This window comes from Andrena cerasifolii, chromosome 14, assembly GCF_050908995.1.
Source record: "Andrena cerasifolii isolate SP2316 chromosome 14, iyAndCera1_principal, whole genome shotgun sequence".
In the NCBI taxonomy this organism is placed as follows: Eukaryota; Metazoa; Arthropoda; class Insecta; order Hymenoptera; family Andrenidae; genus Andrena; species Andrena cerasifolii.
In genome coordinates, this window is record NC_135131.1 from 10,505,142 (window position 1) to 10,516,184 (window position 11,043).

Sequence of the window (11,043 nt, forward strand, 5' to 3'; positions counted from 1 at the left end):
CCCCACCCTGAAACAACGACTCTCTCTTTACTGATGCGATACACGTGTAATTTCGTTGTTATACATACTCTGTTGTGTCTGGTTATTTACATTGTTGGCGAGCATTACAACACTTCATCCTTTATTAGCTATATGATTTTTGTTACATTCGTTTCAAGAACTCAAATTATACATTGCACAATTCCATCTACCTCCATTAATTAAAATCCAGCTAAATGTCTTACAATACATCTGTAATAAATAAACTTATGGATTATTCTAATTAACGTTCTATTTATAAATGTGTAATTAAATAAGAGAGCTGCTCTATGTTAAATAAAAAAATAGCTCTGTATAACTTCCTCCAAAGTCTAAAATATTGTAATCGTCGATTTTCTTCACTATCAGTAGCACGTATATTTCCATGAATTTTAAAAAAAATATTCTATAATATTTTTTACGAAACATCTAGTCATATACACTTTAAACACTATGTATATCTATCTACTATTATTAACATCTTGCAGCTTTACAAGTTCTTTCTTCTGTGCAGTCCTGATAATTGATTGCAGGAAAGATGTGCGACGGTATGGTTTCGATTAATAAATATTATTTGTCAAGATATATATTACGCGAGAGTTCGATGTCTCTTTATATAAATGTAAATTACTATTATGAGAACATGGCTTGCTTCAAGAAATCGTAAGAAGCATTGATGACTCCCCAGCTAATAAACGATCTCATACAGTTTAAATGTACGCCCTTATAAAATGCTACTATACTTCTATTTCTTGTAACGTATAGATCGTGAGTAACGGTTATAAACTTCTCGAAGCTGCCACCTATTTTTGACTGCATATGTATCTTTATCACATTCATCGGGTAAAATATGGTGCTCGTGAGACCGCCTATCAGAGCGCCGTTAATGAAGCTTGTTAATACAGACTCCTGCTCGCCTGACAATTCTTTCGACTGTTCTCTTAAAGCAAAGAACATAAGATTAGAGCAGCTGTTTCTATATATAATTGGAACTAAGCCACGATAATATTCGGTTATACCGTAATTTTTCAATAGATATTTAAATGCATGAGAAGTGTTTTTAAATTTATCGTGGTACCGCCAGTCCTGTAGCAGCGTCTGTACCCGTTCGAGTGGCATGAGCACAGCCTCGGCAGTGCCAGCAAAGTGGGCCGCTAATACCTTCACTAACACATCATTGCTCGTTAACAAGTACAAACGTTTTTTGCATCCTTCGTACATACTAAACATTACGCTAAGCGATAGAGTTTTCTGACAAAGGGGTGGCAAAATTCCACGATACAATAACCGTATTCCTTCTTTGGATATCTGCTGTAACGCAGTATTGGCTGGCATATCTTCCAAAATCTGTATGGTAGTAACAAAAAATTCATCACCTTATTATACACACGTAGAAATATCTTACTTAGGGTAATGTTTCAATAATCTCCTTTACGTACCTGTCTAAATATGATTTTATTAATGGGAAAGGTAATGGAGACGTTAATAACAGCAGCCCCCCAACCGCAAACAAATTCTTTAAAATCATTATTGTTAAGCGACAACGACGATCTTAGTGAAACCTTTTGGGATGCGACGTTACTCATATTACTACTTCTTACAATAACTTATTCATATAGAGTACAACAATTTAGAATGGCCAATCATGTTTATTTATTACTTAAATCATCCTTTTCAAATCATTTGGCTTGAACAAACCATTTACCTGTAACGACCAAAGCAATTACAGGAATTAAATTTGTGAAAGATACCACAGCAATTATATTAAGTACAACGAATGGCGACCAGTTTGTAGATAAAAGTGACACACACAAGTTCTGAACGGTAATGATTATAAAGTGACCAGACATCCCGCATTGTGCGGGAGACTCCCGCATTTGAGCACTTTGTCCCGCATTGAAAAGTGTCCCAGATTGAACATGTAACCTTTTCCATTTTCCGCAGTGGCATAAGGTTACTGTTTCCTCTACTTTTTTTGTTGTGAAAAAAGAAATATTTTTAATTTCGTTTCAGTGTATCACTTTAGAATCACAAGTATGTACTTTTAAATATATTGTAAATGCTCTAATAAAGTACGGAAAAAATCTCACGGATCTGTTAACCTTTTTTTTTTGCTTGCTTGCTTGTCCCGCATTGGAACAGAAAATATCTGGTCACTTTAGTAATGAACATTATTTACACGCCACGTAATGAAATTAAGCAATTACACAGGCGAAACTATAGTTTTATGTAAAAAAAAATCAATTGCACTTAGTATGTTAATGATAGAATATATATTTATTGAAACACATTTAACAAAACACATTGGTTCATAAGCTTTTTATGATCAGCTACATTAAACTCTTGCGTATGCTTAATAATTAAGGAATAAATATGTAAACCATGTTATTGCTGGCCACATTATGTAATTTTTTATACAGTAAATTCGTGACACGTGCAGAAAAAAAAGAGGATCGATCTTGCGAACTTTCGACTCACATCTTGCGCGAGTCATGATTCAACCCATATTCTTGGTTTACATGTGCCCGTTAATTTGATTGTTCGGATGCTTTTCGATTCGTTAAACTTTCACGCTGTTTTATCGAGTACCACGAGTAATACTGATCACTCACATTTCCTTTAATCAGCTGCGAGATTTTCGAAATACCGTGCTTTTCGCGAAGTCAGTCGACGAAGCGGCCAATTAGAATTCTCGCGTGCGAACCAACCGACATTCGTCAATCTTTCTGGCACATATGTGATGATTACAAGAAGATAAATCCCACCGTATCGGCAAACATATCCCTTTATCAATGTTTTTTATCTTCGCGTAGAAAAACGCTACAGTTCGACCTTGTTTCTAGTCTCACCCTTATGCACTTCCATTGAGAATATATTTTTGATTAGTATGTACTACTTGATATAGGAATGCAGAGAGACCGATATTAAGCTATAATAAGAACAGACGCATTCAGTCCCCCCCGATGTATGAAGCTGTAAACTAAGAAGAGATTTATGCGCACGTTAAATAACAACAAGGGACATTTTGTAACGACATAAAACAACACTTGAGTAACTACAGGTTATTCGTGTCATATCTAAGCAGATAAATACGCTCGCCTATACTTAAATGTACACACACGTAACTTCCTGCAAACCATTTATAAGTTAATTCATTGTTTTCAACGGCAGTATCGTATACAGTATCGTAAGGAGCAGTAGCGCAAAATCAGAACCTTGATCCACTTTTGCAAATACACCGATGTCGGTCGCTACGTGTCTTACGTTCGAGTTGCCTTCCTTAACACCGCGTAAACCAACTCAGTCATTTCATTTTCAGTTTCACAAGCGCTCCTTGCAATTCCAGTCGACGTGAAGATGCTGCGAGTCTCGAATTTCATTGCATTTAAACACCAGAGTATCGTGAGAATTGTCAACTCGAATGTCAGGTGGGTTACTGTACTTTGAGTGTTTCAAGTAATATTAAATAGTTCGCTACCTGTTGCTCAAGCTATTTGTGTATGGAATCATTAAGAGTGTCAGTCAAGGAACAACAGATGTGTTAGCACCCTGTATGCATTGGAATATTTCCTGTGCCAATTTGTTTAACCTTGTAAATAATAGCTTAGTTATTATTTAAACCATAGCTTAGTTATTTATAGATGTTTAGGTTAAACAAAGTAAAGTAAAGCATCACCTATACATCGGCATGTTTGTATTTCAGACATCTGCATTGGTATATAACGTGTCAGTCAGTTGAACTTTGGACTGATATCATCTATGAACAAACAGACCTATGTACTTTATCCAGAGTTTGGAATGATTCGGCTGCACTGATGGAGGGGGAAACACCTACAGGAGCGGTGATAATGTGTGCGTGACTGATGCAGGCGCAGTTCAGGCACACATTATCACCGCTCCTGTAGGTGTTTCCCCCTCCATCAGTGCAGCCGAATCCCTCCGAACTCTGTCTTTATCCATCAAGAAATAGTATAGAATTTTTATGTTTGCCTTGAATAAAGATGTCCCTACTCGTTCGGAGATAATTCGGTCGAAGTAAAGAATAAATGACTGATTTCATGTCCTCTGAACCACTGCAAGCACTTGGGCAATCTTTATACTGAAAGTAACGCGCGATATTATGCATTTCAGATGTTTGGCAACACAGGCGGCTGTAAAAGATGCGAAGCCAGAGAAAGTAGAGAAGAATACAGCTGCGAAAGAGTCTCAGTCTTTCACGATGAATATATTTCGTGGAGAATTACAGACCAGCCAAGTATTTCCTTATCCGCAAGCATTGTCGCAGGAGCAAAGTGATACATTAAAATTGTTAGTTGATCCAATTGAAAAGTTCTTTGAGGTAACCGAATTATGTATCCGTTCTGCTTGTTATCTGTAACCGAGGCTTATTTAAATTTCCGCTTCAAGGAGGTAAACGATCCAATGAGAAATGATAAAAATGCATCGATAGATGAGAAAACTATGGCTGCCATGTGGGAACTCGGAGTGTTCAGCCTGCAGGTTCCGCCAGAGTATGGTGGATTGGGACTAAGCAATACTCAGTACAGTAGGGTTGTCGAAATCTGTGGATATCATGATTTAGGTATTGGTATTACTTTGGGCGCTCATCAGAGTATAGGATTTAAGGTACAGATTCGATCAAGGCTTCTCGCGATGTTTGCGAATATATGTCGAAATATTTTAGTAACGCAATTTTGTGAGAAACCTGCATCTCCAATAGTTCGATTGTAACTTCTGCAGGGCATACTATTAGTCGGTACACCAGAACAAAAAGCCAAGTACCTGCCAAGATTGGGCAACGGAGAATACGCAGCATTCTGTCTCACAGAACCAAGTTGTGGCTCGGACGCGAGTTCAGTTAAGTCGCGCGCCGTTAAGTCGGCGGATGGATCGCACTATATCTTGAATGGTAGCAAAATCTGGATATCGAACGGTGGTTTAGCAGACATAATGACCGTCTTTGCACAAGTCCCTACAAAAGACCCAGAAACTGGCGAAACAAAAGACAAAGTCACTGCCTTTATTGTTGAAAGATCATTCGGCGGCGTAACAAGTGGGCCGCCGGAAAGGAAGATGGGTATCAAGTGCAGTAATACAGCCGAGGTATATTTCGAAGATGTTAAAATTCCAGCAGAGAATGTTTTGAGTAAAGAAGGGCAAGGATTCAAGGTATTTGCCTGGTTAAATAGTTTCGAATATTAAAATTCACGTAGAATTTCGACTAATAATGGACCGTACGCCGTTTCAGGTTGCGATGACTATTTTAAATAATGGCCGATTCGGTATGGCAGCTGCTCTTTCCGGTACTATGCGTTATTGTATTAAAAAGGCAGTCGAACACGCAACGCAGCGCGTGCAGTTTGGACGCACGATAGATAATTACGGAAGTATCCAAGAAAAGTTGGGTCGTATGGCGATGCTACACTATGTAACTGAATCGCTCGCGTACACAATTTCGGGTAATATGGATAGCGGAAGCCAAGATTACCACTTAGAAGCTGCGATTTCTAAAGTAAGATTCATTGGACAGTGTGAAAGTTAATTGCAAGATGGTAGGATCACGTGTGACGTATATCTTTCCATAGTGCTTCGCATCAGAATCTGCATGGTGGGTTTGTGACGAAGCTATCCAGATACTAGGTGGAATGGGATATATGACGGATGCTGGTCTCGAACGTGTTCTGCGAGATTTACGTATATTCAGGATCTTTGAAGGAACTAACGACATCCTCCGCCTTTTCGTCTCGCTTACTGGAATTCAATACGCGGGAAGTCATTTGAAAGAGCTGCAGAAAGCTTTTAAGAACCCTACTGCTAATTTAGGATTGATCGTTGAAGCTGCAACGAAGAGAGCCACGCGAGCAATGGGATTGGGATCAACGCCTAATTTCGGTAATCTGGTTCACCCAAGTTTGCAAGAGAGCGCTGCATTGTGTGCTAAGGTTCGCATCAATCTACAATATTAACTTCCGTATACAGTAAATCCTCGTTATGAGCCCGACGAACGGGGCTGGCGGCGGGCTCGTAGCGAGTATGGACACTATTCCTCGCGGCCAATGGCGCGAGTGAGAAAACATAAGAGCGAGCAAGAGCCTCTCGCTCAGGGATCGGCGGGCTAAAGCTACGCTCCTGTAGGTGTTTCCCCCTCCATCAGCATAGCTTCAGCCCGCCGATCCCTGCTCTCGCTCGTTCCCGGGTTCCCTCACTCTCGTCCGAAGGATTCCAAGAAATGGTGGGGATTGTCGCCGGGCTTTAAACGCGTGGTAGAAACGGGCTCATAACGAGGATTTACTGTATTGCTAACCGATTATTGTAGATTGATAATTGATTGTTTGCAGAGTATACAAGCGTTCGGTGAAAGTATAGAATCTGTCCTCATCAAACACGGACGAGGAATCGTAGAGCAGCAATTTATTCTCAACAGAATAACGCAAGCAGCATTTGACATATATACTATGGCTGTCGTATTAAGTAGAGCAACCATGTCTGCGAACCAAAATCTGCCGACTGTGGATCATGAGATTCTTATGGCTCAAACTTGGTGCAGTGAAGTAAGTTTTTCATTTCTAGTTTTACCATTGCTTACATCGTATGTTGTGCTAAATGTAGTAAGCGCTGTAATTCTGTTACAGGCATCCAGTCGCGTGAGTCTGAATTTGAATTCAGTTTCTTCTGCCCAACAGTTAGATATATTCAATAGATTAAGCAAAATCTCGAGGAACGTGTGCGATGCCGGTGGAGCCGTGCAACTAAACCCACTAAATTTTTAACAACACTTGTTGTATAAGTAATATCGAATTTTAAAATGAACTGATATTTTCTGAAGCAATTATCAATGCAATTACGAATATAATATTGGAGATATGTAAATTTATATTTGTATTGAATATCTTTCATATTTTTACACGAAATGTATATTGTAAATAAAGACTTTTGAATAATGTTATTCACACGAAGATAGATGCTGTTTATTTCTTGTTAATCTTCACAAAATAGTAAAATGAAAGTTTCGGGAATAATATGCATGATATTCAAGTAATTTTCGTATAATAAATTAGATTAAATCTAAGTAGAAATAGCATATTCAATTATTCCGGTTTTATCGTACATTTAAAAGTAAAGGAAAAATTCAAGTTCAATATTACGCCTTCCCCTCCGAACCTCCGTTTGAGAGACAATAGCGCGTATACTTTTAAATCGGATACACCGTATAAATATACAATTTAAAGGTACACAATATTACGTGAAATAATTACGGTTTTACATCTGTCTATAACATGGAAGCACACAGAATATTTGTATAGGCATTGTATGATTTAACTTTTACAGTATCCGTATAAGACATTAATAACATTAAGTGTAGAATAAAATACGTCCGGAAACAGAATTGTTTAATTCATTATCATGGGAAGTGTTGCTTAAGTTTGAGATTCAAACTATTAGTTTTGTCTTTCTAGTTTATAAAAAGAATTAATACAAAAAGCAATTAATATCATTTAAAGACATGTTTTACTCGAAGATTTTTTAATTAAGTATTAGCAGCGTTTTTCCCCAAATTCTGACAACGACAAGAATAATTAGATTCTCAAACTTGAAGCTGCCTAAAACATTTAACATGTATAATAAATATCATTTGAAGTAAGTAAGATAAGTATGAAACTATTACTATTACAATGAGGTGTGATTTTATTATCGAATGTTTGAAAGACGAAATAGGAAAAGATCTACTTTCTGATAGATATAACCGTGATTCATAATTCTTCAGAAAAATAGAATATTAGATTACTTTTTAGTGTCTTGTTACTCCAGGCATGTAATTTTACTTTCAAAAATATACGAGCCCCGATAATATGAATTCACAATTTCTTCAACATACTTATACGTTTTTTCCCTATTTAATATCTTACGGTCTAACAAGCCCATACGGGAATATTGATGAATATATATTATCGTGATTAATAAGGAGAATGTGGCTGAAGTGAATGAAGAATCATTACCTTAAAATGAAGGAAAGAATAGTTGTATCGTTATTGTAGTTTTAAGTTTTCGTGGTATCGTCCGAAGAGACTCTATTTTCATATTTCCTTAGTTTGCATTATATTGTAACCCTGATGTTCCTTTACGACAAAATAAATCTTTATTATTCTAGCAATCAAGCTATATATTATCTCCTTAACATGGCGACAATTTCATTCCTGACAATTTCTTTTTACCACCACTCTATAATCCGTGTATGCATAATGTACTTACTTATAATGATGGTGAAGGTACAATTTTCCGTATATACATGCTTTTTAATACATAGAAACAATCGCATGTTACTTCTTATCAATAGCGTAAGCTACAATATTCTGTAAATATGAACGTCCACTGTATTCTAATTAATCCATTCTGTACATGTAAATAATTAAAATGAAACCGATTAAGAAGCTTGTAAATGGCGTGCTTCGACATCAATTCTCCAAATGTATGCTGCTCTAGTTTTTATACTGAAATCGGATCTTATTTTCGTTGCATGTTATTATTTTACATAATCAATCTTACGGATTGCATAAATGTAGTAGCTAATAAACAATTTGTAACACTAATCTCACCTATAACGATTTAGTAGGAAATATATGGATATACTTAAAGTCAGTTTAAAAATTGTATGTATTGAAAATACTATAACGACAAGAATGTCCAAGTATAAAATAGTAAATGATATATAAAAAAATAACACATTTACATATGTTTATAAGTGAAACTTTGAAATCTGTGTACACCAGACTGACAACTAACGTAAGCTGGCAGATTGCTTTGCAGGAAGCGAATGGAATTAATAAACGTTGCACGTGTGAGAAATATTTAACAATATACATCCTTAGAATTTAATAAATTACTTTTGGCTTTCCTGGATTATTACTTTGCGTTTAGTAGCTTGAAAGACAGAAAAGAACTTGCAAGTTTTAATAATAAATAATGATTTTGCATTGCCAGTTACCACATATGTACTTACAAGCTTATAGATTTTTAACGATGCAGTATCACTACCTGGAGTAACTAAGAGTTAGGAAAGCTAACCCTGTCCTATAGACAGATTTTTAAATGTTTGTCCATTCCAAGCAACCGAGATACAGTAATGTTGCAATAACTGAGTTAAAAGTTCTTGTTCGTCCAACATTTCAATACGTTCTATTCGACTACGTTCAGATGGAGGCAGCGAATCATAGACCTCTACCATTGTCCACGCGTTAGAGCCTTCCCAGTTATTTGTCGTGAAGCTGAAATCAACGAGTTTATGTTATTTATGCGACAAAGCGTGCTAACTCTAGGACGCTTTGTGTGGAGAAATGCATACCGTCTTTGTTGAGTTTCTAAAGACTCGCAGTCTTCTACCCCTGCTAAGAAACATCCACGACTACGTAAATTGGCAAACATAACTCGACCGAACGTATACTTCATGTTCACTTGCTCGTAATTAACAAAAATACTATTTGGAAATTTGCTGGCAAGCCATTTCAACAATGTAGAAACTGCACTGGCGTCTATATATACCAAGACGCATTCTGCAAGGAACATGGTCGGCAAATTAAAATTGACTTCTGCTTGCGTTAATTTATTAGTAAGTTCGGATAGGTGTCGCAGATCCATCCCCATCAAGTGGTAATTAGGAGCGTGGAGATCTGTCGTCGAGAATCTGATCTCTCCGTCTGTAAGAAGGAGATCATTGAATGACAGAAGTCACTTACGCGGACATCCGTGCAATTATCACAGGTAGGAAAGTAATCGGGTGCGACACTCCACCTTCTGTGTTCAACATATCTATCAGCTGTCTGTGCTTCTTTATATGATAGCATTTTCTAGCAGTGACGCTGGGAAAATCAAGTTCAATAAAATTTGCCGGACTCCTGTCCGTCTCTTTGAGTCTCCAATAAAGGGTATCGAATCCAGCACCCAAGTTTATCACCTGGCTTTTCTCACCAGCTAGCTGCATTAATATTCTAAATTAATTCCCTCCTTATTTAAATGTAATCAATATTCAGCTGCCTCCTTCTTTGTGCATATAATTCCTATTCCGTGCTGGTTAAATATTGACGAAATGCAGAAATTTTAATAAATTAGACGTGTAGAAATTCTACCTCCACCTTAAGAATTAATTCGTATTGTACTCATTTCTTTCCTTTTTAATATCATCGCTCGAACCAGAAAGCAAAATGATTTTATAATTTTCATTTCCGAACGAGTGTCGCGATAAAGTTGTTCAACGATTGTAAAATGTATTCGTATTTATTATTCCCGCGGGGCAGAAAGCCCGACAGCTGTATATAAGGTCAACCTATATTACTGTTCTACGATAAAAGGGGGACCTTGGAAATTAGGACAGGGCCTCGGTCAGGTCAAGGTTTCCGGCACTGCACACGTCCTTTGCTATACTCAAATCAGCTGTATCCCGGATTGTTTCTATCGCGCCTTACTAGGTTATGCCAATTTCGGGGGTCTCGAGTGGCGAGAAATCCACGGGATTCGGCTCGAGTCGCCTACCTTAAGAAACTTGTCAACGAAACCCTCGATGCCCTTCACTCTCGCGTAGTAGCCCCGATTGATTTCGGGCGTTTTTCGTGCACTTTGTTTCACGAACAAGTTGATAAATGGATCGGACCAGTAACCAAGTTGCACCGCGCATCTTTTACACTCACTCGCGTCGTCGTTAGTGGCCTGCGTGGCCTCATCATCAGCCATCTCTCTGATCATTACACCGATCTCGGTTTCACTTCAGTTGCGGCAAATCATTATTTCGCGTTTATCCTCTTGTAGTTGGAAAACTCGGGTACTTGTCACTCATGGAACACCTGCACAAGCGACCATTCTGATGAGACTGGAAAAGACTGTATAGAGTGTAGAGACGCAGAACTGCTGCGTCTATACTTACGGTACAGACTCGCGTCTACGTTCAGCGCAAGCTTGCGGCGCTGTGCGGGACGCGGGTTGCCCTATAGCAGGGGTATTCCGTCCATCGAGCCTAGATTATATCCAATGTGACGT

General features: G+C 37.8%; 3 protein-coding genes across 6 annotated transcripts; 1 reads left to right on the top strand and 2 right to left on the bottom strand.

Moving 5' to 3' along the window:
• Positions 1–103: 103 nt before the first annotated feature.
• LOC143376365 (mitochondrial nicotinamide adenine dinucleotide transporter SLC25A51) lies at positions 104–3,054 on the bottom strand. 3 transcript variants are annotated; one of them, XM_076826622.1, is made up of 3 exons: positions 2,631–3,054; positions 1,458–1,723; positions 104–1,365 (listed from the first exon to the last, which is right to left on the bottom strand). In XM_076826622.1, the coding sequence occupies exons 2-3, from the start codon at positions 1,602–1,604 to the stop codon at positions 652–654; spliced, it is 861 nt and encodes a 286-aa protein (XP_076682737.1). In that variant the 5' UTR covers positions 1,605–1,723; positions 2,631–3,054; the 3' UTR covers positions 104–651. The 3 variants fall into 3 exon arrangements, with proteins under 3 accessions (XP_076682737.1, XP_076682734.1, XP_076682735.1); XM_076826619.1 differs by having other exon boundaries at positions 2,497–3,054; XM_076826620.1 differs by having other exon boundaries at positions 2,400–3,054.
• Positions 3,055–3,231: 177 nt separating this feature from the next.
• On the top strand, positions 3,232–6,974 carry Acadvl (Acyl-CoA dehydrogenase very long chain). Its single transcript, XM_076826593.1, has 8 exons — positions 3,232–3,446; positions 4,150–4,357; positions 4,426–4,644; positions 4,759–5,187; positions 5,267–5,530; positions 5,604–5,960; positions 6,357–6,569; positions 6,651–6,974. Exons 1-8 carry the CDS (start codon positions 3,376–3,378, stop codon positions 6,786–6,788), a joined length of 1,899 nt encoding a protein of 632 aa, XP_076682708.1. The 5' UTR covers positions 3,232–3,375; the 3' UTR covers positions 6,789–6,974.
• On the bottom strand, positions 6,957–10,912 carry LOC143376364 (leucine carboxyl methyltransferase 1). 2 transcript variants are annotated; one of them, XR_013087078.1, is made up of 6 exons: positions 10,543–10,912; positions 9,805–9,988; positions 9,359–9,710; positions 9,017–9,281; positions 8,269–8,369; positions 6,957–8,135 (listed from the first exon to the last, which is right to left on the bottom strand). XR_013087078.1 is itself a non-coding variant. In XM_076826618.1 (4 exons), exons 1-4 carry the CDS (start codon positions 10,750–10,752, stop codon positions 9,077–9,079), a joined length of 951 nt encoding a protein of 316 aa, XP_076682733.1. In that variant the 5' UTR covers positions 10,753–10,912; the 3' UTR covers positions 8,653–9,076. The 2 variants fall into 2 exon arrangements, 1 of the variants encoding a protein (XP_076682733.1); XM_076826618.1 differs by lacking the exons at positions 6,957–8,135; positions 8,269–8,369 and having other exon boundaries at positions 8,653–9,281.
• Between the last annotated feature and the right edge of the window lie 131 nt (positions 10,913–11,043).

Excerpts from the sequence above, each read along its gene's own strand:
- Acadvl (XM_076826593.1), top strand. The coding sequence starts at position 3,376 with ATGCTGCGAGTCTCGAATTTCATTGCATTTAAACACCAGAGTATCGTG. Across the intron at positions 4,358-4,425 it reads CAATTGAAAAGTTCTTTGAG|GAGGTAAACGATCCAATGAG; the intron begins GTAACCGAATTA and ends TTCCGCTTCAAG. Across the intron at positions 5,188-5,266 it reads AAGAAGGGCAAGGATTCAAG|GTTGCGATGACTATTTTAAA; the intron begins GTATTTGCCTGG and ends ACGCCGTTTCAG.
- LOC143376365 (XM_076826622.1), bottom strand. The coding sequence starts at position 1,604 with ATGAGTAACGTCGCATCCCAAAAGGTTTCACTAAGATCGTCGTTGTCG. Across the intron at positions 1,366-1,457 it reads ATAAAATCATATTTAGACAG|ATTTTGGAAGATATGCCAGC; the intron begins GTACGTAAAGGA and ends ACTACCATACAG.
- LOC143376364 (XM_076826618.1), bottom strand. The coding sequence starts at position 10,752 with ATGATCAGAGAGATGGCTGATGATGAGGCCACGCAGGCCACTAACGAC. Across the intron at positions 9,711-9,804 it reads AGATATGTTGAACACAGAAG|ACGGAGAGATCAGATTCTCG; the intron begins GTGGAGTGTCGC and ends TCCTTCTTACAG. Across the intron at positions 9,282-9,358 it reads TTAGAAACTCAACAAAGACG|CTTCACGACAAATAACTGGG; the intron begins GTATGCATTTCT and ends CGTTGATTTCAG.